The sequence below is a fragment of the Phacochoerus africanus genome, chromosome 9 (assembly GCF_016906955.1).
Source record: "Phacochoerus africanus isolate WHEZ1 chromosome 9, ROS_Pafr_v1, whole genome shotgun sequence".
NCBI classification, from domain to species: domain Eukaryota; kingdom Metazoa; phylum Chordata; class Mammalia; order Artiodactyla; family Suidae; genus Phacochoerus; species Phacochoerus africanus.
In genome coordinates, this window is record NC_062552.1 from 79,443,175 (window position 1) to 79,465,350 (window position 22,176).

The 22,176-nt window shown below is 43.5% G+C and overlaps 2 protein-coding genes and 3 non-coding genes across 7 annotated transcripts; all 5 read right to left on the reverse strand.

The window, feature by feature from the left end:
- Positions 1-1,070: 1,070 nt before the first annotated feature.
- RNASE4 (ribonuclease A family member 4) lies at positions 1,071-19,387 on the reverse strand. 2 transcript variants are annotated; one of them, XM_047795593.1, is made up of 2 exons: positions 19,248-19,387; positions 1,071-2,323 (listed from the first exon to the last, which is right to left on the reverse strand). In XM_047795593.1, the coding sequence occupies exon 2, from the start codon at positions 2,304-2,306 to the stop codon at positions 1,863-1,865; it is 444 nt and encodes a 147-aa protein (XP_047651549.1). In that variant the 5' UTR covers positions 2,307-2,323; positions 19,248-19,387; the 3' UTR covers positions 1,071-1,862. The 2 variants fall into 2 exon arrangements, with proteins under 2 accessions (XP_047651549.1, XP_047651550.1); XM_047795594.1 differs by lacking the exon at positions 19,248-19,387 and adding an exon at positions 19,099-19,187.
- ANG (angiogenin) lies at positions 6,859-19,376 on the reverse strand. 2 transcript variants are annotated; one of them, XM_047795592.1, is made up of 2 exons: positions 19,248-19,376; positions 6,859-7,522 (listed from the first exon to the last, which is right to left on the reverse strand). In XM_047795592.1, the coding sequence occupies exon 2, from the start codon at positions 7,502-7,504 to the stop codon at positions 7,061-7,063; it is 444 nt and encodes a 147-aa protein (XP_047651548.1). In that variant the 5' UTR covers positions 7,505-7,522; positions 19,248-19,376; the 3' UTR covers positions 6,859-7,060. The 2 variants fall into 2 exon arrangements, with proteins under 2 accessions (XP_047651548.1, XP_047651546.1); XM_047795590.1 differs by lacking the exon at positions 19,248-19,376 and adding an exon at positions 19,099-19,219.
- Positions 19,388-19,791: 404 nt separating the features above from the next.
- TRNAP-UGG (transfer RNA proline (anticodon UGG)) lies at positions 19,792-19,863 on the reverse strand. Its single transcript has one exon. It is a non-coding gene; the product is annotated as a tRNA-Pro (tRNA).
- Positions 19,864-20,741: 878 nt separating this feature from the next.
- TRNAY-GUA (transfer RNA tyrosine (anticodon GUA)) lies at positions 20,742-20,831 on the reverse strand. The gene is given in 2 exon segments: positions 20,742-20,777; positions 20,795-20,831. It is a non-coding gene; the product is annotated as a tRNA-Tyr (tRNA).
- A 1,068-nt stretch (positions 20,832-21,899) lies between these two features.
- Positions 21,900-21,972, reverse strand: TRNAT-UGU (transfer RNA threonine (anticodon UGU)). Its single transcript has one exon. It is a non-coding gene; the product is annotated as a tRNA-Thr (tRNA).
- Positions 21,973-22,176: the final 204 nt, after the last annotated feature.

Sequence of the window (22,176 nt, forward strand, 5' to 3'; positions counted from 1 at the left end):
TAACTTTTTCTGGGAAAAATCCCCAATTCAAATTCTTCTGGGTAGTTAAGTGAGGGGCAGTAGATTCTCTTGAGTTCTCAGAATTTCCACACTGTTAGCTCAAAATAATCCATATGCCAACGTAGCACACTTGCGGAGGTTTTTTTTTTTTTTATTTGTACCCGTGGCATATGGATATTTCCAACCTACACCACAGTTGTGGCATTGCCATATCCCTAACCCATTGTGCCCAGTCAGGGATGAGCTCCTTCAGGATGCCGCTCTTGAACCCCTAGTTTTTTAACAGGTACTAATACAGTACTGTATACTTAAAGTGCACTAATAGGGTAAATCCTATGGGTTCTCACCACACACACACAGAGGTAGCCACTTGAAGTGACAGTCATATTAATTAGCTTGACTCTAGTGACTATCTTAGAATGTATATGTATACCAAATCAACTTGTACATTTTAAATATAAACAATATCTTTGCTGTAACACAAAATGCTTTCAGTTCAGTCCTTTCTCTCTCTCACACATACCATACACATCAGGATCCATGAGGATGCTGGTTCTGGTCCCTGGCCTCGCTCAGTGGGTTAAGGATCCGGCGTTGCCATGAGCTGTGGTGTAGGTCAAAGATTTGGCTTGGATCCCGAGTTGCTGTGGCTCTGGCATAGGCCCCGGTTACAGTTCTGATTGGATCCCTAGCTTGGGAAGAAACTCCATATGCTGTGGATGCAGCCCTAAAAGACAAATTTTAAAAAAGACCAAAAATAATAAATAAATAAATAAAATAAAAGAGGTTAAGAGGGGCAGTTCCCGTTGTGGCTCAGCAGTAACAAACCTGACTAGTATCCCTGAGGATTCAGGTCTCATCTCTGGCCTCACTCTAAGGATAGAGCATTGCCATGAGCTGTGATGTAGTTCACAGACGAGGCTCAGATCCCATGTGGCTGTGGTATAGGTCAGTGGCTACAGCTCCCATTTGACCCCTAGCCTGGGAACTTAAAAAAAAAAAAAAAAAAGACAAAAAAAAAAATAAAAGGGGATAGGAGGGAAAAAATAATCTCACACAGAAGAACATCGTCTTTTCAAATAACTGAAATTTAAGGTATTTTATTTCTCTTATTATAAGGAAAGCATGAAAAATCTTTCAGAGAGGAAGAGAGAATGCGTCTTAATGACCTAGTACATTTTAATACTCTGATTTACTAGGGTGACTCAAAAGTTTGAGAAGAGGAAAAGAAAATTCCTTGTATCATTTCTTGATCTTATTAGACCCAAACACAGCAAGCTTGCCAAATTATACAGATATAGCTCTCATTTTGTCAGTATATATTTCCAAATTTCTAACACTTCCCGCAGCAGCTGAGCTTTGGGAATAACAAAAACCAGATACTTTCAAAACATTTCTTGTGATGAAGTGGAAAAAGCCTGGATTAGTAGCCAGTAAAATTGGATTTTTGTCTCAGATTTTCTACTAGCTTTTTGGTTTTAGCAAATTCCTTAACTTCCGGCTCTTGCATATTGCAGTAGCGGAAGCAGCCCAAGGGTGCTGTGGTATTCAAATGAGGTAACTTAGATAAAAACACCTTGAAATTCTGAAAGTGCTAGGTAATGACTAAGTTCCAGAGGATACAATCTGAGAGCTAAGCTGACTAATAAAAGGAATCTTATTATGTAAAACCCCAGACTCATTATAAGTTTGTCTCATCTTTCTGTTTCATGCTATATATTTAACAGAATGGGTTATATATATTAAAAAAAAAAAAAAAGCAGAGGAGACAGAGCCTGGGACAGCTCAAAGGCATTGCACATTGCTATTTTAGGAGCAAGTTAAAGGCCAGTTGCTGGGCCATAACCCCTGCTGGGGAGCACCTATTTGTCAAAGTGCACAGGCACCTCTGGATTACCCTCACAGGCAATGACAACCCGTCTAGTGCTGGCCATGGCCCGGTATCTGCAGTTGGGAGCCCTGGAACTTCCTGTCTCTCTGCAGTCTGTGACCTTCACCACACCCTCATGGCAGTTCATCTGGCCATTCTTGCACTGAATATTGGAGGTGCTGCAGATACTACGAATGTTCCAAATGTCTTCATGAATGAAAGTGTTGAAGCGCTTGCAATAATGTGAAGTCATCTTCCGTCTTTGCATCATCAAGTTGCAGTAGGCATCATTGCCACCTGTCGCATCAGGGTCCACGTGTTGCCGCAGGAATCGTTGGTACATGCGATCCTGGCCATAGGAGGGCTGTACCAGCCCCAGCCCCAGCAGGGTCAGCAGCAAGAGCAGAAGTAACACGTGGGTCCTCTGGAGAGCCATCACTACCTTGGAGGTGCCTAGGGAGAAACCAAGAGACAGAAAAGACCATCGCTGATTTGACAGAGAGTGAGCAACCCAAAGCATCAAGGACAATTTTTGGAGAGTCAGACGGGCCCATTTTCTACACGTGCAGTCCAGAGTTGGCCCCAGATGAACTCCTAGTTTGATGTGTATGGTTACTACTGTCCTTTGTTTTCAAAGATGCTGCTTCATGATGGCAGAGCACATTGTGTGAGTGACTGAAACAGCTGACGAGGGACCTGTACTTTATTCCTCTTTCAGCCTAGCCTTATGATAATGACCAGGATCAAACGTAACTAACACGCTTTTAAATGCTACCTTTTGCCTGTTCATAGAAAGATACAAAGTTCTACGTCATATTCCTGTGCCTGCAGCTGTAGATACCAGATGTGGACTTAATAGGGAGGGAAGTAAAAGACTTGTAGGACACAGGGCGACAGGAAGAAATGATGCCTGATTTACTGCTCACCCAGGACCACTGGATACAACGTGTGAAGGTACACTTAGCACTTGGTTAAGAGCTTCATCATGATAGCGTACTTTGGGTTGTTTTTCCTAAATCTAATTTTGCACAGTTCTGTCTAATTTCTACCATCCTCCTTCTTTGTGACCAACAATATGTTTTCATTTTTTTTGTCTTTTCTTGGGCCATACCTGCGGCATGTGGAGGTTCCCAGGCTAGGGGTTGAATCGGAGCTGCAGCCACCGGCCTACGCCAGAGCCACAGCAACGCAGGATCTGAGCCCGCATCTGCGGCCTACACCACAGCCCACGGCAACACTGGATCCTTAACCTACAGGGCGAAGGCAGGGATCGAACCACAACCTCATGGTTCCTAGTCAGATTCGCTAACCACTGTGCCACAGTGGGAACCCCTGTGACTGACAATATGATTTAGCAAGATAACTAGCTACAGAGAAGACTGAAACTATTCATACAAGAGCAAACCCATGGCCTCAGTCACACTAACTGACTGACGTAACAAGACATGGAAAAATAACAGGAACAGAAGGCCAATGGGTGCATCTCAAGGTTCTACTTACAACAGAAAATGAAACAACTCACAAATCATCCCAACAAATCCTTTTGGGTCAGAGCTTGCCCCGAAGGCTTTCTCCACTGCCTCACCCACATCAAATCTCAGTAAGAACTTTTTTTGATACTGTGATCCCCAAGACCTAGTTCTGTCACACTGTGTGACCTTGGGGAAATTACTTAACCTCTCTCAGCATATTTGCTTATAAATAAAATGAGCATAATAATAATAATATCTACCTCTTAGGAATGTCGTGAGGACTAAATGATATAAACGATAAAATCAATGTAAAGTGCTCATCACAGTGCCTAGCTTATGTTAAGTGTTCAGTAAACATTGGCAGTTTTTTTTTTGTCTTTTGTGGGCCGCATCTGCAGGATATGGAGGTTCCTAGGCTAGGGATCTAATTGGAGCTGCACCTGCCGGCCTACACCACAACCACAGCAACACAGGATCGGAGCCACGTCTGCGACCTACACCACAGCTCATGGCAACACCAGATCCTTAACCCACTGAGAGAAGCCAAGGGTCGAACCCTCGACCTCATGGTTCCTAGTCGGATTCGTTTGCCTTGCGCCACAACAGGAACTCCGGCAATTATCATTTTTACAATTTCCTTTTTTCTTGGTTTCCTTTGTTCCCTCCAGTTGGATAAAATAATGATTACACTGAATGCATGTAGTATTGACACACTTCCCTTATTTTGTAGAGACTTGTATTCCCAAGAGATTAGAAGGCTGGTGCCCCACCCCCACCCCTTTGGGCCCTATCCACAGCCTGTGGAAGTTCCCTGGCCATAGCAATGACAACACCAGATCCTTAACTACTAAGCCATCAGGGAACTCCCTAGAAAGCTGTTTTGTTTTTTTGTTATTGCATTTTTTTATTACTCATGAATTTATCACATCTGTAGTTGTATAATGATCATAACAATCCAATATCACACGATTTCCATCCCATAACCCAAGCACATCCCCCCACCCCCCAAACTGTCTCCTTCAGAGACCATAAGTTTTTCAATGTCTGTGAGTTGGCATCTGTTCTACAAAGAAGTTCCATCTGTCCTTTTTTCAGATTCCACATGTCAGTGAAAGCACTTGATGTTGGTGTCTCACTGTGTGGCTGACTTCACTTAGCATGATAATTTCTAGGTCCATCCATGTTGCTAAAAATGCCAGTATTTCTTCCTTTTAATGGCTGAGTAATATTCCATTGTGTATATGTACCACATCTTCTTTATCCACTCCTCTGTCGATGGACATTTAGGTTGTTTCCATGTCTTGGCTATTGCAAACAGTGCTGCAATGAACATCGGAGTACATGTGCATTTGCGAGTCATGGTATTCTCTGGATAGACGCCCAGGAGTGGGATTGCTGGATCAAATGGTAGTTCTATTTTTAGTTTTCTGAGGACTCTCTGTATCGTTTTCCACAGTGGTTGCACCAATTTACAATCCCACCAACAGTGTACTAGGGTTCCTTTTTCTCCACACCTTCTCTAGCACTTATTGTTTGTAGACTTTTGGATGATGGCCATTCTGGCTGGTGTAAGGTGGTACCTCATTGTGGTTTTGATTTGCATTTCTCTAATAATGAGTGATGTTGAACATCTTTTCATGTGTTTTTTGGCCATCTGTATGTCTTCTTTGGAGAACTGTCTGTTTAGATCTGCCCATTTTTTGATGGGGTTGTTTGTTTTTTTGGTATGGAGCTGCAGAAGGTGTTTGTAAATTTTGGAGATTAATCCCTTGTCAGTTGATTTTCTCCCATTCTGTGGATTGTCTTTTCGTTTTGTTTAGGGTTTCCTTTGCTGTGCAGAAACCTTGATTAGGTCCCATTTGTTTATTTTTGTTTTTATTGTCATTACTCCAAGAGGTGGATCTGAGAAGATGTTGCTGTCGTTTATGTCAGAGAGTGTTAGAAAGCTGTTTTTAAGCTACAATATCTCAAATAGTATTTATGCTGTGTCTCCCTAGACAAATGTTTCCTCTCCAAAGCACATGGAATTTTTTTCCTTTCATTTCACAATTCTTCAAAGGACTTGGCTTTTAGGGGTTTTTCTTCTCTTTTCCTTGCAAAGTCAACAAAGCACAGCATATTAGGATTTCAATTCCTCAAATGATTTACCTGAGATAAAATGACTTGCCTGTGACTCAACATTTCATGTGAAACAACATTTGGTTGTGAAAAAGACCAAGAGCCAAAATACTAGGATTGGCTAGTTCTACCAATTGGCTGGCTACCCAGCAGCTAGTTCCTTCAGCAGGTGGGGAAGCACCCCAATCCCATTGCCCCAGGAATTCCTGGGAAAGTGTTATTCGTCTGTCCACATTAAGACTTTAAGTAGGCAATAGACTGTATGGAAGCCCCTTTGCCTCATATTAGGGAGATGAGGTTGGAGAACCTGAAAAAAGGATCTAAATAGTCTACCAAACTCTGGGACTTTCTTGCTCCTTAAAGGTTTTTTGATTTTCTAGTAAGACAAATGTTCTAATAAAAGAGGTTTGGGAAACTCTTCTCTCTCTTTAGGAAAGAAATGACATTATTTTCACTTTTGAAATAAATTAACTCAAGACAGGTATTCATGTTCTGAGTATGAACCCGTAAACTATTTCTCCACCCTTTCCTTCCTCTGTAAATTGAATACTTTCAGCGAGGCTAGGCTCTTTCTGGCACCTGGACACTGGTCTATAACCTAGTTATTGAGGAACCAGGGTTTTTTTGCCTATTTCAGAGCATGCAGGCAGCAGGAGAGGCCACCATGGGAAATACTGTGATCATTATATTCACTCATAAGATGGCAAAACTAGTGATGTATAACTGTAATCTATTAACTACTTTCTAAATAAAATATCCAGGTACCCATTGAGGAAATTAGGTAACAGAAAGTTACTCACTGAACTTATGTGTATTTTACAGAGACTGTCTGTTAATCCAAGTTTATATTTGCTTGAAAACATATCCAGTAGAAAAAGGATAAAGGATAAGCTTGGAATCTTTCTATGACCTCCTTAAGAACTCTGAGTTGCCGACATCAACTGATAAAGTAAAAGATTAAAGAGAAATGTGAGAACATGCTGGGAGAATTCCATTCAAAGTATTATCAAACTACTTTCTGCTTAAGGGAAGAGGTAGTTACCCTGAATGGATTTTGGTATTCATGCAGGATTACAAATGTGTGTGTGTGTCATTATTTGTCAGTATTTAGTCCAAAATTCTTCTTCCTAAGGCTGAGCATTTATAAAAGTAATATTGTCTTATTAGGTGACAGTAAAACAATTTGCCCCTTCTAAAAGTTATGCTTAGTGGCCTTGAGCCCTGGAATTTAACAGTTTTACCTTTACAGAAAGGTAAAGTCCCCCTCCCTAATGCCTGATAAGGACCTCACTGATAAGGAAAAAGGCGTTTCTATTCCATCTAACACTCTCAGGCGGCAGCTGAATAGAGAAAACGTGGAAAGAATGATAGGCCAAGAATCAAAGAAAACTTTGATTCTTACTGCTTTCAGACATGTTTTTATTTATTGAACATATTGTAGAACAGAAAATGAAAGATCAGACATCTTATTTTCTAGACCACTGGCAATGAATCTTGCCACCACTGTTCTGTGGAAGGCTGGTGGCGGGGGCTGGGGTAGGGGTTGTGGGAGTGTCTGGGGGATCCAAAGCAAGGAAAGAAGAGCAGAGCCAGATCTGGGCTACTGGCTTGTAATGATAAAGGACTCATCAAAGTGGACAGGCAAGCCATTTTCACAGGCAACAGCAATGGTTCTGGACCCTGCTGTGGCCCTGTACCGACATGGAGGCCGGTTGGACCCTCCCTTATGCTTGCAAGTGGTAATTTGGAAAGGAGACTTGCTTCTTCTGAAATTGTTGTAAGGCTCTCCATTCTCATCATTACAGATGGCCTTGATATCATTCTTTGTGCCATGAATAAAGGTGTTGACGTCTTTGCAGGGTCTGGTCAGGCCTCGTTGCTTCATCATGCTTTCACAGTATCTGCCATCCCGGCCCTTTGGATTGGCATCGTAGTGCTGGGTCAGGAAGTGTGTGTACCTGTCGTCATCCTTAGCCAGGCTCAGCGGGGCCAGACCCAGACCCAGCATGAAGACCAACAGCAGGGGGCCCAGCAATATCACCATCTCTTCCAACAAAGGCTCCTGCCAAGGGCAAAAGGAGAAATGGTAGGGGCACTGAACAGCATGGCCCAAGGCGTCTAAAGGGTCAGGGACTTTTCTCTCTGGCAGAGCATTATGAATCAGGTATCCTCCAGCATCTAAATATATCTTTTTTTTCCTTTCCTCATTAGTCTCATGTGTCTCGTCAACCGATTCTTTCAGAATGTCTATTTAAAAGTTTCCTAAACACGACATACAGTCCCAATCACTCTTTTTAGCCCTTAGGGTCACTGAGAATTTACCTATCAGTTGCAGCATTACAAAATCCATTCACATTCTTTAATTCATTTATTAACTAATTTATTTATTTTATTATTTTTTAAATTTTATTTATTTATTTTGCTTTTTAGGGCTGCACCTGTGGCATAAGGAAGTTCCCAGGCTAGAGGTCCAATCAGAGCTGTAGCTGCTGCCCTATGCCACAGCCACAGCAACACCAGATCCGAGCCTCATCTGTGACCTACACCACAGCTCATAGCAATGCCGGATCCTTTGTTCACTGAGCAAGACCAGGGATTGAACTCGCATCCTCATGGATCTTAGCCAGGTTTGTTAACCACTGAGTCACAAAGGCAACTCCCTTATTTATTTTTGAAACCAAATTTATGTTTACCAAAGGGGAAATGTGGGGGGAGGGATAAATTAGGGAGTTGAGATGGATATATACACACTACTATACATAAAATAGACAGGTGACAGGACCTATTGTATGTAGCAGAGGGAAATCCACTCAATACTGTGAAATAACATATATGGGAAAAGAATCTGAAAAGAAATGGATACATGTATACACATAACTGATTCACCCTACTATATGCCTGAAATTAACACAACTTTGTAAGTCAACTATATTCCAGAAAATCAAAAGAAAAGAAAAGAAAGATATATTGGTCTCTGCCCCCAGTTCCCGGCACAGGGCTTCTGAAACACCTATAAATTCCTAAAGATGAGAGCACTAGCAGCATCTTTGGTTCTAATGAGGCAATTGGTGGGTTCCTGGAGGCTCCTGGATGGGAGCTGGTCACTAGAGAGACCAAACTATTAACTAATTTAATAACAAACTTTACATAAACCCCTACTGGGTACCAGCCACTGTGTGAGGTCCTGGAACCCAAAGACCATTAAGACACACCAAATTCCTCCCTAATAGAGGATGTAGCATCCATGGGGAAGGGATGGGAGCAGCAATTTGTTGAGATGAGACTGAGTTAGATAGGAGGGGAGAGATCTGAAGAAGAGGACTTTTAGAGAAACTTGAACCCAGGGAAGAGGGTAACCAGAGAACAGATTCCAGGTATCTATCAATCACTCAGTTAACTGTGAAGAGAACAGTGAGAGCAGTTTCAATCTGCACGAAAGGAAGCAGACCGAAGTCCTCATGAAGTGGGTGGTTCTTGGCCAGAGGTAGAATTATTACATCCTGCTTAGAAAGAACAGGGAGGAGCATGGAAGGGTCCACGTAATGCTGGGGAGTGGGTCCAGGGGCAACTCCTATAGAGGACTGGAGGAAGAGGAATTGAAGCTTATTCTAAGGAGTTTTTTGCCTTGGGAACAATTTGGATAATTCTCAGAGAATATTTTCCAGTTTCCCTTGCATACATGCATAGACTGTTATACAACAGGCAAATGGTATTACTATGTGATTAAACAAACAAATAAATATAAGGCCTTCCTCAAATCAAAGGCCTTATGATTTGCTGTCATGATTTCTTAACAACTTCCTTAAAAGAAGAAATGAGAAAGAGCTGCTCTCATCTCTCAAGAGCTGTCAACTCAAACTAGAATTCACACCTCCCAGGAGTGGTGTGTCACAGGCACTTCCAAAGGGTAAATACTATGCTTTCTCCTGGGGCACAATTTTAACTCAGTGAAAGAGAATTAAACAGCCATAGATTATAACAAAACAGAAAACAAATTTCTCATGAGCCACTCAGACTTTATTTCTTATGAAACTCGAAGAGCTGAGAATTGAAAGACATTTCGTGTTTTCAGCAGGTAGTTTCTTACTATACCTTCAGTTCTTTGGAGAAAATCTGGAAGAACAAAGCTTTTAAACCATCGTAGTCCTGCTCTACGTTATACCAAATATACATGAATGATCTCACATCCAACAATAACAATGTCTTTCCACTATAAATTGGAAACTCATTTTTATAATTTTGTTTTTCAAATTGCTCGTCCCTGAGTGACTCATTCAATCTCTCTCTCTCTTTTTAGGGCTGAATCCGAGGCAAATGGAATTTCCCAGGCTAGGGTTCAAATCAGAGATTCATCTGCTGGCCTACACCACAGCACAGGATCTGAACCAGGTCTTCAACCCACACCATAGCTCATGGTAACACCAGATAGTTAACCCACCGAGCAAGGCCAGGGATAGAACCCACATCCTCATGATTACTCATCAGGGTCGTTACTGCCGAGCCACAAATGAAACTCCCCTAATTTCTTTCTTTTACATGCAGAGATTCCTGGGCTTCGGAGACAGTGCTTGATTCTCAACCTGCTGAGCCATGAGCAAACTACTTATTTAATTTTTTTTTTTTTTAATGGCCACACCTGAGGCATATGGAAGTTCTCAGGCTACGGGTTGAATCGGATCTGCAGCCACTGGTCTATATCATAGCCACAGCAACTTGGGATCCAAACTACGTCTTCGACCTATACCACAGCTCACAGCAACACTGGATCCTTAAAACCACTGAGCTTGGAGTTCTCTTGTGGCGCAGTGGGTTAACGAATCCAACTAGGAACCATGAGGTGGCGGGTTCGTTCCCCGTCCTTGCTCAGTGGGTTAAGGATCCAGTGTTGCCATGAGCTGTCGTGTAGGTCGAAGATGTGGCTCGGATCCCGAGTTGCTGTGGCTCTGGAGTAGGCTGGCGGCTACAGCTCCGATTCGACCCCTAGCCTGGGAACCCGGATATGCCGTGGGAGCAGCTCAAGAAAAGGCAAAAAGACAAAAAAAAAAAACCCAAAAAACAAAAAACCACTGAGCTGGGCCTGGTATCGAATCCAAGTCCTCATGGATACTAGTTGGGTTTTTTTACATGAACCACAGTAGGACACCTTCATTTCTAATTGGCCATAATTTCTTGGCAGTCATTATACCTACTGAGAAATTTTTAAAATGGGAGAAAAATTTGACCTTCAATTTATTATTAAATGTAATATAATCTTCATGAACCCTAAATTTAAAAATAAATAGCACACTGTCAGGACATTAATTCTTAATTTTTATATTGTGCTGTTCTTGTATAAGCCAATAAACATATTTTCATATTAAATATTTTTGTAGCCCTTAAAGAGGCCACAAATTATAGCACTGTAGTGATGCCTACAGTGAGGCTAAACAGCCCTGGGAGAACTACTGTGAATCTAGAAAGACAAGAGGAGTTGGGGTTCTTCTGGTTACATGGAAGGCCTATGACAGGGTGAGCAAAGCGACCTTGCTTTCTCATCAGCATTTGGCATTGATCCTTGTCTGCTTCATCGTAACTATAGACAAATTTGGTATACTGCTGAAGAATTACCAAATTATACAATAAGAAATTCTTTTGGGAGTTCCCGTCGTGGCGCAGTGGTTAACGAATCCGACTAGGAACCATGAGGTTGCGGGTTCGGTCCCTGCCCTTGCTCAGTGGGTTAACGATCCGGCCTTGCCGTGAGCTGTGGTGTAGGTTGCAGACAGGGCTCGGATCCCGCGTTGCTGTGGCTCTGGCGTAGGCCGGCGGCTACAGCTCTTATTAGACCCGTAGCCTGGGAACCTCCATATGCCGCGGGAGCGGCCCAAGAAATAGCAACAACAACAACTACAACAACAAAAGACAAAAAAAAAGACAAAAAAAAAGAAATTCTTTTGGTCATTCCTCAACACTGAAATAAATAAATAGTAGCTAAAAAGATTTCCATTAAGCACATAAAAAATACCATGTGTAACAGAAGCATCAAAAGTGTGTTCTTGGGAGAACAGCAAGAAAGTGGTACACAGGATTTCCTGTTGTGGCTCAGTGGATTAGAACCCAATTAATATCCATGAGGATGCGGGTTCAATCCCTGCCTTGCTCAGTGGGTCCGGAGTTGCCCTGAGCTGTGGTGTTGCTCGCAGACTCGGCTCGGATCTGGTGTGGCTGTGGCTGTGGTATAGACTGGCAGCTACGGCTCTGATTCAACCCCTAAGCCTGGGCACTTCCATATGCCACAGGCGTGGCCCTAAAAAGCAAAAAATAATAATAATTTTAAAAAGGAAGATAGAAAGTGGTACAAAATTGGGAGCGAAGAGCCACCCCTAAAAGGATAACAAGTATTCCTACATGGCTGCTGCTGCAACACAGCTGCTGGGCTGCCATGCTACCTATTTGCCGAGTTCTTCATATTTACATCATTACATGTTTGCATCTCCAGGATGGGTTTTCTCTTTCTAGTTTTTTGAAAGACAAAGTTTTGTTGAATTTTCATCAATTAAGTCTCTTGCTCTGCAATGAACAAATAACATCAAAGGCAACTGTAAAATGGCAGGCTCTCAAGGTTGGAAGGATCCCTAAAGGTCACACAGTGAAGACGTGTCTGCCAGAGGCCAGAATTCCAGAGCTCAGAAATCAGCAAGTAGAACCTGAGCTGGTAGTACCCAAAAGGGTCGTTAGGTGGCAGTGGTGGATAGGAATGTTGCCAGTGTCGTCCAAGCTGTAGAGGAAACTGGGTTCTTGTAGATGCTAGTACTGCACAGGGAGGGGATATTGCTGTTGACCAAAAAGAGTGTGAGCTGGCAGACCTGTTTAGAGTCTCTGTCCAAACACTCTATGCTTTAGATATTAAGACCAAGGACACCTCACAAGATACAAGTGTCAAAGCAAAAGTCACAAAGCTCAGGATATGTCCCCAAGGACATCACAAAATAAAGATTGACCTCTTATCAGATTTCATGTGTGCCATTCCCAAACCATTATTCATGTGATCTTTAGCAAACAATTACCTGTTTATTTATCAGTGTTTCCTACTGGTACGAAATTTACAGGAGGGTAGAGTTCCTATTATTCATCTTGAATCATAGTGCCTGCCTCACAATAGATCCACAATAGCAATTTTTTAAATGATCGAGTTCATTTTCCTTTCCAGGCCTAAATTTGTTCATATACAAAGTGAAGGTAGTAGACCCTTCAATAGCTCAGCTGGAAGAGTGGAGGACTGTAGTGGTGATAAATTACTGTCACTCTTATGTTTTGGAGCTCCCGGCCTGGCACAGCAGGAACAAATCCGACTAGGAATCCTGAGGTTTCGGGTTTGATCCCTGGCTTTGCTCAGTGGGTTAAGGATCTGGTGTTGCTTTGAGCTGTGGCATAGACCAGCAGCTGTAGCTCCGATTAGACCCCTAGCCTGAGAACCTCCACATGCCATGGGCACGGGTCTAAAAAGCAAAAATAAATGTTGCTAGCTCTAAGTGTGAAGGTTCCCATGATTCATGACAGCCTTTCTAGTTTCACCAGCAAAAGTTCAGTGACCATGGGAACTGTAAAGCTAAGTCTGTATAAGTTTAGTTGGTGACACAAGGCACTAGCTGGAAGAAAGAGATGATAGGATGACCTGGAGCCCAGTCTCACTGATAGTATCATCCCTTAAGGCTTGGTGTGTGAGCCAAGCCCACACCACCTCTAGTTAAGGCATTGCACTGAACCTACTTCAGGGCTTTGCATCCTAAAAAGCCACTTGCTCTTTGGGAGGTTGAAGGTCCTCATGTCCCTTTACCTAGGGAGGTAAAGGAGTGTCTTTGTTCCTGATTTACAGAATTTGCACGTTCATTCTGTAACAACTCTGCTGTTTGCTCAGGCTTGTTGTAATCCTGACTCCCTAAGACATCCAGAAACCAAATCGCAGCAAGTACACACCACAGCCACCACTATCTAACATCTGCTCCCCCACTCAAAACTTCCTCACTCATATATTCAGTTCTCAATTCCACCACCCCCCCCCCCAAGAGAGGTGAAATGGAATTGGGAGAAAACAAATAAGGGACATTATTTGCAGTGTAGAAGTGAATCTCTTGTTAGGCCAAGAGAGTAGAGCCTTGCATTTGGTCAAGGATGCTCAAATTCATTTACACATATCCTTCTAGACCTAAGCACTTAACTGTCAGTGAAATTTGTTCCAACTCTTCTTTAGACTAATTTTTTCCTTTGCCTTAAACCAATCTCTTAGTCTTTACAAAAATTAACATTCTCTTCCTCTCCCTGCCAGCAATATTTTGTATTCAAGGGATCTGTCACTTTATGTACCAGAGGGATGTGATAAGAGACTCAACTGTTTATGATGAGTGACTGTGGTTAGAATTTCCATAAATATAGCTTCACACTTTGATATGTTCTAGGGCAATATCCCCCCCAAAGGAAAGCATTACCCCAATGTGTATTCCTCCCTTTTTTTTCTTGCCTTCTTTCTTCTCTTCAACCTGCCACTGTACTTTCTTTTGACCTTGGAATGTGTTCCACTTTGTTTTCAGAGAGCACTCAAAACTTTCTTAAGGAAAGAAATTAGCAGAGAAAGTTATGAAAAAACAGAGCTGAAAATATTTACCTTCTGTTTCTTTTTTGCCCTTTTTAAGGGCTGCACCTGCAACACATGGAGGTTCCCAGGCTAGGGGTCAAATTGGAGCTATAGCCGCTGGCCTACACCATAGCCCAGCAATGCTGGATCTGAGCTGCATCTGTGACCTACACCACAAGTCATAACAATGCCTGAACCTTAACCCACTTATCGAGGCCAGGGATTGAACCTGTTACGGGTTGCATTTGTTTCTGCTGTGCCACAACAGGAACTGCTGTTTCTTTTCTTGTTGAAACATATACAATGCTGAAGATGCCCTTCAGCAAATGGCTTTCCCAAATCTTTGCAGATTTTATTATAACCTAGGAACACCTCCTAAATCTCCACTTGCTCCCAGTCTTGCTAATTTTCCTTTAGCTCTATATAGGATATCCCAAAAGAACTATTTTCTTTTTTTCGGCCACCCCTTGGCATATGGAGCTTCTGGGCCAGGGATCAGATCCAAGCCTCAGTTGCTACCTGAGCTACAGCTACAGCAACAAAGGATCCTTAAGCTACAGTGCCCAGCCAGGGATTGAACCTGTGTCTCAACACTCCCAAGACACCACTGATCCCTTTGTGCCGCCATGGGAAATCCTAAAAGAAATGTTTTCATTTTAAACTTTGGATTCTAACTCATTTTCTTCTTAATTCATGAGCTTTGGTCTAAAGGCTTTAAAAGGTGGGAAATCGTTTCATTGAAATGGATGGACAGCTAGAAATAGTGTATAAATATAAATACATAGCTTACCCAGGAGGAAGAATCTTACAAAAATCTGGGAGTTTCCCTCCAAGTGAAGAGAGGTTCCAGCTGTTTGTTTCTGGAGATGGGTTCCAGCTGTGTGAACCCAGAGGCTCTTCCTGGTTCTGATTATATAATGATCAGATGAATAGGGTGGAGAGATTAGATCTAAAAATCCCCAATCCTGGCAGAGACATGAAAACTAAGGACACTGCTCTTGGACAAACAAAAAGAGTCATTCACCTCTTCCCTGGACATGATTGGGTCAACTATTAACACACCTGAATGGATTAGAGACTTGTTCTAGGAGGGAAAGTTTGGGAAACATGGCCTTTGCCCCAAAGTTGTCTTTTTCTGATGTCCATGGCTCTTACTCTTGCCCAGGACAGGACCAAGATTTCATTATTCGCATGCAGTGGTCTGGATCCTGAAGATGTGGTTTCCTCATGTCAGCTCCAAGAGTTGCTTTGGAAGAAGCCTGCAGAGTGAAATGGGGGTCTCCCAGCAGGATGCTGTACCACTATACTATTTATTGACTTTTTTTTTTTTTTTTTTGCTTTTTAGGACCACACCCGAGACATATGGAAGAGATCGAATTGGCGTTGCAGCTGCTAGCCTACACCACAGCCACAGCAACGCAGGATCCTTAACCCGATGAGCAAGGCCAGCGATTGAACTGGCATCCTCATGGATTCTAGTCAGGTTCATTAACCACGGGGCCACAATGCGGATATAATTTGGTTTCATGAAAGGGTGCTAAGTAGGTTTCTCAGAACCAGGAAAGCACTTCCAAAGAAGGTTATGTGACAGCTGTTAGAACCCTGTCCCTGACTTCAACCTCCCAGCTACTAATCCTTAGAAGTATCCTCATATTTCCTGGGCCTTTTATCCTTACCTGTCCACAAATGACTGACTGTGAGCACTCAATCTTCTGTTCCTTGTAACACACTTGTAAAATCGATTATCTCCTCCATCGATGTAACACTGACATTTTATCCACTCACAAAGTGGATCCATTGCCTGCCTCCACTTAAAAAAAAATTTTTTTTTTTTTTTATCTCAGTTCCCAGATTAGGCTGCAGTGGTAAAAGCATGAGCCCTAAGCACTATATCATCAGGAAACTCCCTAGCCTCTAATTTTAGAGTTATGCAGTAGTGTTGAGAGGCAGCCTTCAGCCTCTGAATACAGTGGCATCCTTTTTCTGTCTCTAGGATTTCACTTGACAGCCTTTGGATATTTTGCAAACTGCCCACAAGAGCTGACAATGCCAAAAGCCAGTTAGGTGAACAGTGAATGATTGCTTTCATTCTAACTGTTTTTCTTTTCCCTGTAGCACAATGAGGTTATGATGAAATAGAAAAGAAGATTTTGGACAAAAAAAAAAAGAGAGAGATAGAGAAAGCTTAACTATTTCATTAAAATTCATTTAAGCGCTTATTCAAAATACTTATAATGAGGAATTACAGTCAACCCTCCATATCCACAGGTTCCCCATCCTTGGATTCAATGGACCACGGGGAGAAAATATTTGAAAAAAATTTCCAGAAAGTTCCAAAAAGCAAATTTTTAAAATTTGTGGTGCCCTGGCAACTATTTACATAGCGTTAACATTGTATTAGGTATTATAAGAAATCTAGAAATGATTTAAAGAGGAGGGAGGATTGTACAGATTATATACAAATACTATGCCATTTTATTTAAGAGACTCGAGCATCGGATTTTGGTAAACCTGGGGGGGGGTCCTGGAATTAATCCCCCTAATATTGAGGGATGACCATCTAGTCTATTAATGAATGTCAGTAACTTTAATAGATGTGAAGTACTGCAAATTTTTAAAAATGCTCACGTATAAATTTTTTTTGGACATGCATCTCTTTTTTAAGACATATAGGTCCTCATGGGCCTCTGCTTTCCAATTGTTTGAAAAAGCCACTGTTGACATGTCTTCACATCACAGGAAACCTGCGGGGGTCTCCCAGCTCATAGGACGATATACTTGCCCACACCTAAGTGTCACCTCTAATTCCTTATAAATTTCAATGGGGATCTGGGCAACATACTATTACTCTGCTGCTTTTTAAAACACAGTTCCAGGGTTAAATATTGTGTCCAAACTCAATATTTTCAAACTGTGCAGTTTTATCTTCCCAAAGTAGTGTATTACTCACTTTACCACCTTTCCCTGCAAATATAGGACCCCAAATCTTAAGTATTAACTGCAAAGTTAGGTGAGGCTCCTCTTCTCTCCTCAAATCAAGCTATTTGGAAACCCAAGTGTATGTGAGCACAGCAAAAGCCAATCAACTGCCTTTACCGAAAATCTCATGTATTTTTTAAATGTTCTGACAGCTTGATCTTGAAAGCCATCTCCCTTTTCCTGAAATGTTTTTCTGCCTCTGCTTCAAGCCAATGGTTTCCCTGCACATGGACACAGGAAGCATGGGTTCTCCTTCTAAGGTCTCTAGTGTTCCTGTACTTTTCCCTTTATACAGAGTACATACATTTAATTAAGACTAATTATAATAATTGACGCTGGAGTTCCTTTTGTGGCTCAGTGGGTTAAGGACTGAGACATAGTCCCTCTGAGGACGTGAGTTCAGTTCCTGGCCTTGCTCAGTGGGTTAAGGATCCATGGGCCTCAGCTGTAGTTCCAATTGGACCCCTAGCCCGGGAACTTCCATATTCAGCAGGTGTGGCCATGAAAAGAAAAAGAAAAATTAGGTGCAGAGGGAAGGTGTTAATCTCTAAATTCCTTTATAATTCTAACACTTTTCAGGCCTATAATCAGGAAACTTATTTAGTTACAAAAGTAATGGTTAAAAGCGGATGAAGCCCATATGGAAAGAAGGATCATACCTCCACCTCCAGGAAGTGGGGGACATTATTGATTGAGGGAGGACAGGGACGAAGTCCTGCTGACATGCCTAAATTTCCAAAGACAAACATGAAACATTCAGTTTTCAACAAACTCTGGACTCTGTACCGAATAGCTCTTTCCCAGTCATGTCAGGGTGTTTTTCTGAGAACAGTTGTTTACAGAGATGGTTCTTTGCTCAAATACAGATTAAATTAAAACTAAAGAGGGGCTTCGCCAGTCTACAGGGATCTGTTTTCTGCATCTGTGACCTACACCACAGCTCATGAAACTCCGGATCCTTAACCCACTGAGCGAGGCCAGGGATTGAACCTGCGTCCTTGTGAATACTGGTCAGATTTGTTTCCACTGCAACACAAGGGAAACTGGGAGAACATTTTCTACCCTTCCAGGTTCTTCTGGCTGGTCTAAGAATCAAACTGACAGGAGACAGATTAACAGCAGAAGATCGAACAGATGTTTAATGATATGTATACATCAGAGAGAGAGGAAAACTTAAAAACTTGCCAAAATGGCACAAACTCTATTTAAATTCCACCCTCAGCTTAAAAAAAAAAAAAAAGAGAAGAGTCACTTATTGGAGGTTACTAGGAAAAGCAGAGTAAACAAGGGTAGGGTAGTTATGCAAACTTAAGTCTTCGCCTCCTCCAGCTGGCAAGAGTTTGCAGATTTGGTCATCCTCTCTCTTCCTGGTACAGAGAGGGAGACACCCTTACAAATGGAGATTTCCCTTATAAATGTAAATGTTTCTTACAAAAGAGTAACATACTAAGTTTCAGGATTTTTTCCCTTGTCTGCTGTTTCTTAGAAGAATAACCAGCTTAAAATAATGTGCCAAAGAGACATTTGGGAGGGGTGGTGGCAAATTCTGCTCTCCTACAGCTCATTTGAGGTTTTCCCAAGCCCCTGAAAAGTGCTAAAACTGTTTTTACTGTCCTTCCTAAATAAGCCCGGTGTTGTTACCATTTGATGTGCCGTCGCAGAGTAAGAAAGCTGAGGATCTCAAAGTTCCAGTAAGAAAGCTTAGAGAAGAGGCTGTTGCCAAAACGTCTCAAGGAATTTCACAACTGGGTTGGGTAAGGGCAAGGAGACAAAGGAGTAAACAGAAAACGAAAACAAGAATTATGCTCCAAAAACGACAAGGCTTGTTTCATAAACCTGGTTATCAACTTGGGTATCAAGCAAAGGATCCTTAGTAGTGACAAGGTGCGGGCCTCCCCGGATTTCCCTTCGGTTCACCAATTCTGGGGTCCCCCATTGAGCCCATGTTCTGGGCAATAGGCAGTCACGCTGGCGGCTCCACTCAGCTGCGGAAAATAGGCATCGGAGTAGGAATGCGGAATCTCTAACTCTTCAAGAACAAGACTTACCTTCCTTCCCATTCCTTCGCTCCTCCAGTTGGGTTCCTCAAACGCCTCGCCAGAAAGCGCCACACTGCCTCTGCTAAGCCCAAACGCCCGGGATAAACCTACCAAAAAGGAGAAGGAGGAGGAGCAGAGGAGCAGGAGTGTGAACCCACCTCGGCCTCGGAACAAGTCTGCAGAAATGGACAGGACCGTGGAAAGAGCAGCTTTTGTTTTTCACCCGCTTCTTCCTCCCGGTAAAGACGTTGGGCAGTCGGTAGAAACGCAAAGGTGCAAAGAGGCGAGGAAGGTCGGAGGGCGAGCCTTTTGTAGTTGGGACCTCGCCCTATCTCTCCCGGGAAGTGAGGCCCCTCCTTCCAGTACCCGCCTCCCAAGCAGAAAAGCAGACTTCTGAAGCAGCCCCCTCACCAGGCGGAGCGGGTGTGTTCCTGCCTGGCTGGGGAGCGAGCCTGGACATCCGAGTCCCACGCTCAGCGGCCGCAAGGACACGGCCTCCGGGGACCCTGGCCCCTGCTCTTGCGATCAGCGAGAGTCCAGGCAGTTTCATCTGGCACAGGCCATCAGCCACACCTACAATGTGTTCGATCAGTGTATCTCTATTTTGTAGAATAGTTCATAAGTGCTAGAAAGTTTGTACAAAACTGAACTTTTCAGCAGTTCCCAAAGGATGGGGGGGGGAATTTTTTTTAAAAAGCAGTTGGGCTCGTCCGGGATTTGAACCCGGGACCTCTCGCACCCAAAGCGAGAATCATACCCCTAGACCAACGAGCCGCTGTGGTTCAGCTGTGCGCACATTTTCTCAGAATCTCATTTTTCCTTCAGCAGTTGGCGGATCCCTCTGGAGATTTTTCTGCTGTGACATTTACTTTTGGTTTTGCTTAGCTCTTCCCTCTTCATGAAACTTCAGGTCTGACTCTGATTCTATTCTCCTCGATTCACATCCTGGACTCCTCCAGATGACAGATGGGATGAGAAGAGGCAGCTTTTCAGACGTCAGGCCACAGCTCTGAGCTCCAACAAGCCCTGCCCAGAGGAATCTAGCCTTGAGCTCCAGCCTGCGAGTAGACTGAAGAGAACCGACTTGGAGCTTGAGAGGCCCGAGCTGGGGTCATTTGCAAGACTCTAGGGTCCTGAGCCCGGACAGACGCGCGGGATGTGTATATGTCGGGCTGCTACTACGTCGAACAAGTACAAAATCCTAGGAGTAGGACTGATGGGCATCAAATACGGGGAATCAGTATTTTGATCTGCTGGAAGTGAGCCAGTCTGCTGCTGATTTCGAAAGTCCAGTCCCCTCGCGGTTTCCCTCAATCAAATGTTCCATTTCCCCACACCTTTGCTAAAATTGCTACCTTAGTCTGAAATTCTCCAAGGCTCATCCCAATTCACGTCAAATCCCATTTCTCTTTCAGCTCAAAATATTTTTGCGGAACTGTGAAAATCTGTAACCAGCTGAAAAAATTGAAAGAGCCTCCCCCGCATCAACGTATGTGTGTATAACGTGAACAAAGGTCTTATGAGTTGGTCTGGCAAATTAGAGTCAGGGGGGCGTGCAGGACATACATACTCTATGCCAACGAGAGGTCTCGGGTAAGAAACCGAGTGCAGTGACTTGACTTGTTCTGTCAAAACCCCAAAACATGGATCCCTCCTTCGAGCCGGAATCGAACCAGCGACCTAAGGATGACTACACCAGGAAGTACTACAGTCCTCCGCTCTACCAGCTGAGCTATCGAAGGAAGTGTTGAAACACGGTTTTTAGAATTCTGTGTTGAGGACATCGATAAACAAAGGCCAGTGAGTAATGGCCCACTAGTCGCGGGGGAGTGGACCCTACGGAGCAGTCAGCTTGGGAGAAATTCCTGCACCCACAGTTCTGGGGACAGCCCCTCTGGAGCTGGATTCTCCTGCTTCACGGACGGGTTTCTAAGTAGGGCCAACCAGTGGGCTCTTCGTAGGCGCACCTAGAGCCTGTGCATCTCGAGGCTGTTTCTGGATGGGGCAATTTGCTCGCCCCCGGCTACTGTTTTCACGTAGTTTGCAGCCCTGGACCTCCTTGGCCAGATGTGCGTCAAAATCGGGAGGGATCACCCGGGCATCAGATAACTAGGGGCTAAGGCTGTGGGACACACTGTTCAGATCGCGCAAATTCGAGCCAGGGGAAAGGATGGGTCTCGGAGCTCGAGCCTGGGCCTGTCATTTCCTCACTTCTGTGCTCTCTTCCCAATGCAGGAGCGTTTGCAAAAGCGAGCTTCTTCTTTCTTCCGCTTACAAGTCCTCAGAGTAGGGGACGGAGAGGATGTGATGTACAATACATAAGGCCAAGCCCAATGTTGCAATGAGAATTGACTCTTGGAGAAAATATTTAAAGGCTTTTCAAAGAGGAAGCCACAGTTTCTTTGAGACAGTTACGAATTTAGTGACTCAAGTCTCGACTCTAATTTTTCCGCTGGGATACTGAAGAGCTCGAAACCCCTTGAAGCGTGAAACCTCGGACACCCTACAATCTTTGGGACGCCTAAACCGGACTGCTCACGCTGCTCTCTCCCTTAGGGGAGGGGACCTTGTTCTGGGCTCCGACTCCGGCAGTCCTGAGGGTTCTTGCCGTGTGTCCACATAGCCAAGGCGTCAGCGGTTTGTAGCAGACTCCGCCACAAGCCAGGCATCAATGTAGCCCTTGCGCATTAGTACCGGAACCTAGTTCAGCTCGGGAAGTCTGGGAAATGGTGAGAAGGTAGAATTACCAGAATTTCTGCAGAGATTAAGTGGCTGCTGAGAATCATTTAAAACAATAAGAAACACAAGGTAGGCCCCAGCGAGATTTGAACTCGCGACCCCTGGTTTACAAGACCAGTGCTCTAACCCCTGAGCTATAGGGCCTTGTGAGCAGACGTTTTATCTCTTTCTTAGAAAAGGAACTCTTTGATGGGGGGGGCCCTTTATTTAGCGTTTTTGCTTGTGCAAAGCAAATAAAACCTGAACGTCGTTTCAATTTACTTCCCAATTATTGGAACTCAGTTTGTAGGCTTTTGCCCAATATGGCAGGGCGGTGCTGGAGGTGATAGTGATAGAAACCACCACCAC

What these genes read in the sequence shown, in the direction of transcription:
- RNASE4 (XM_047795593.1), bottom strand. Translation starts at nt 2,306, where the DNA reads ATGGCTCTCCAGAGGACCCACGTGTTACTTCTGCTCTTGCTGCTGACC.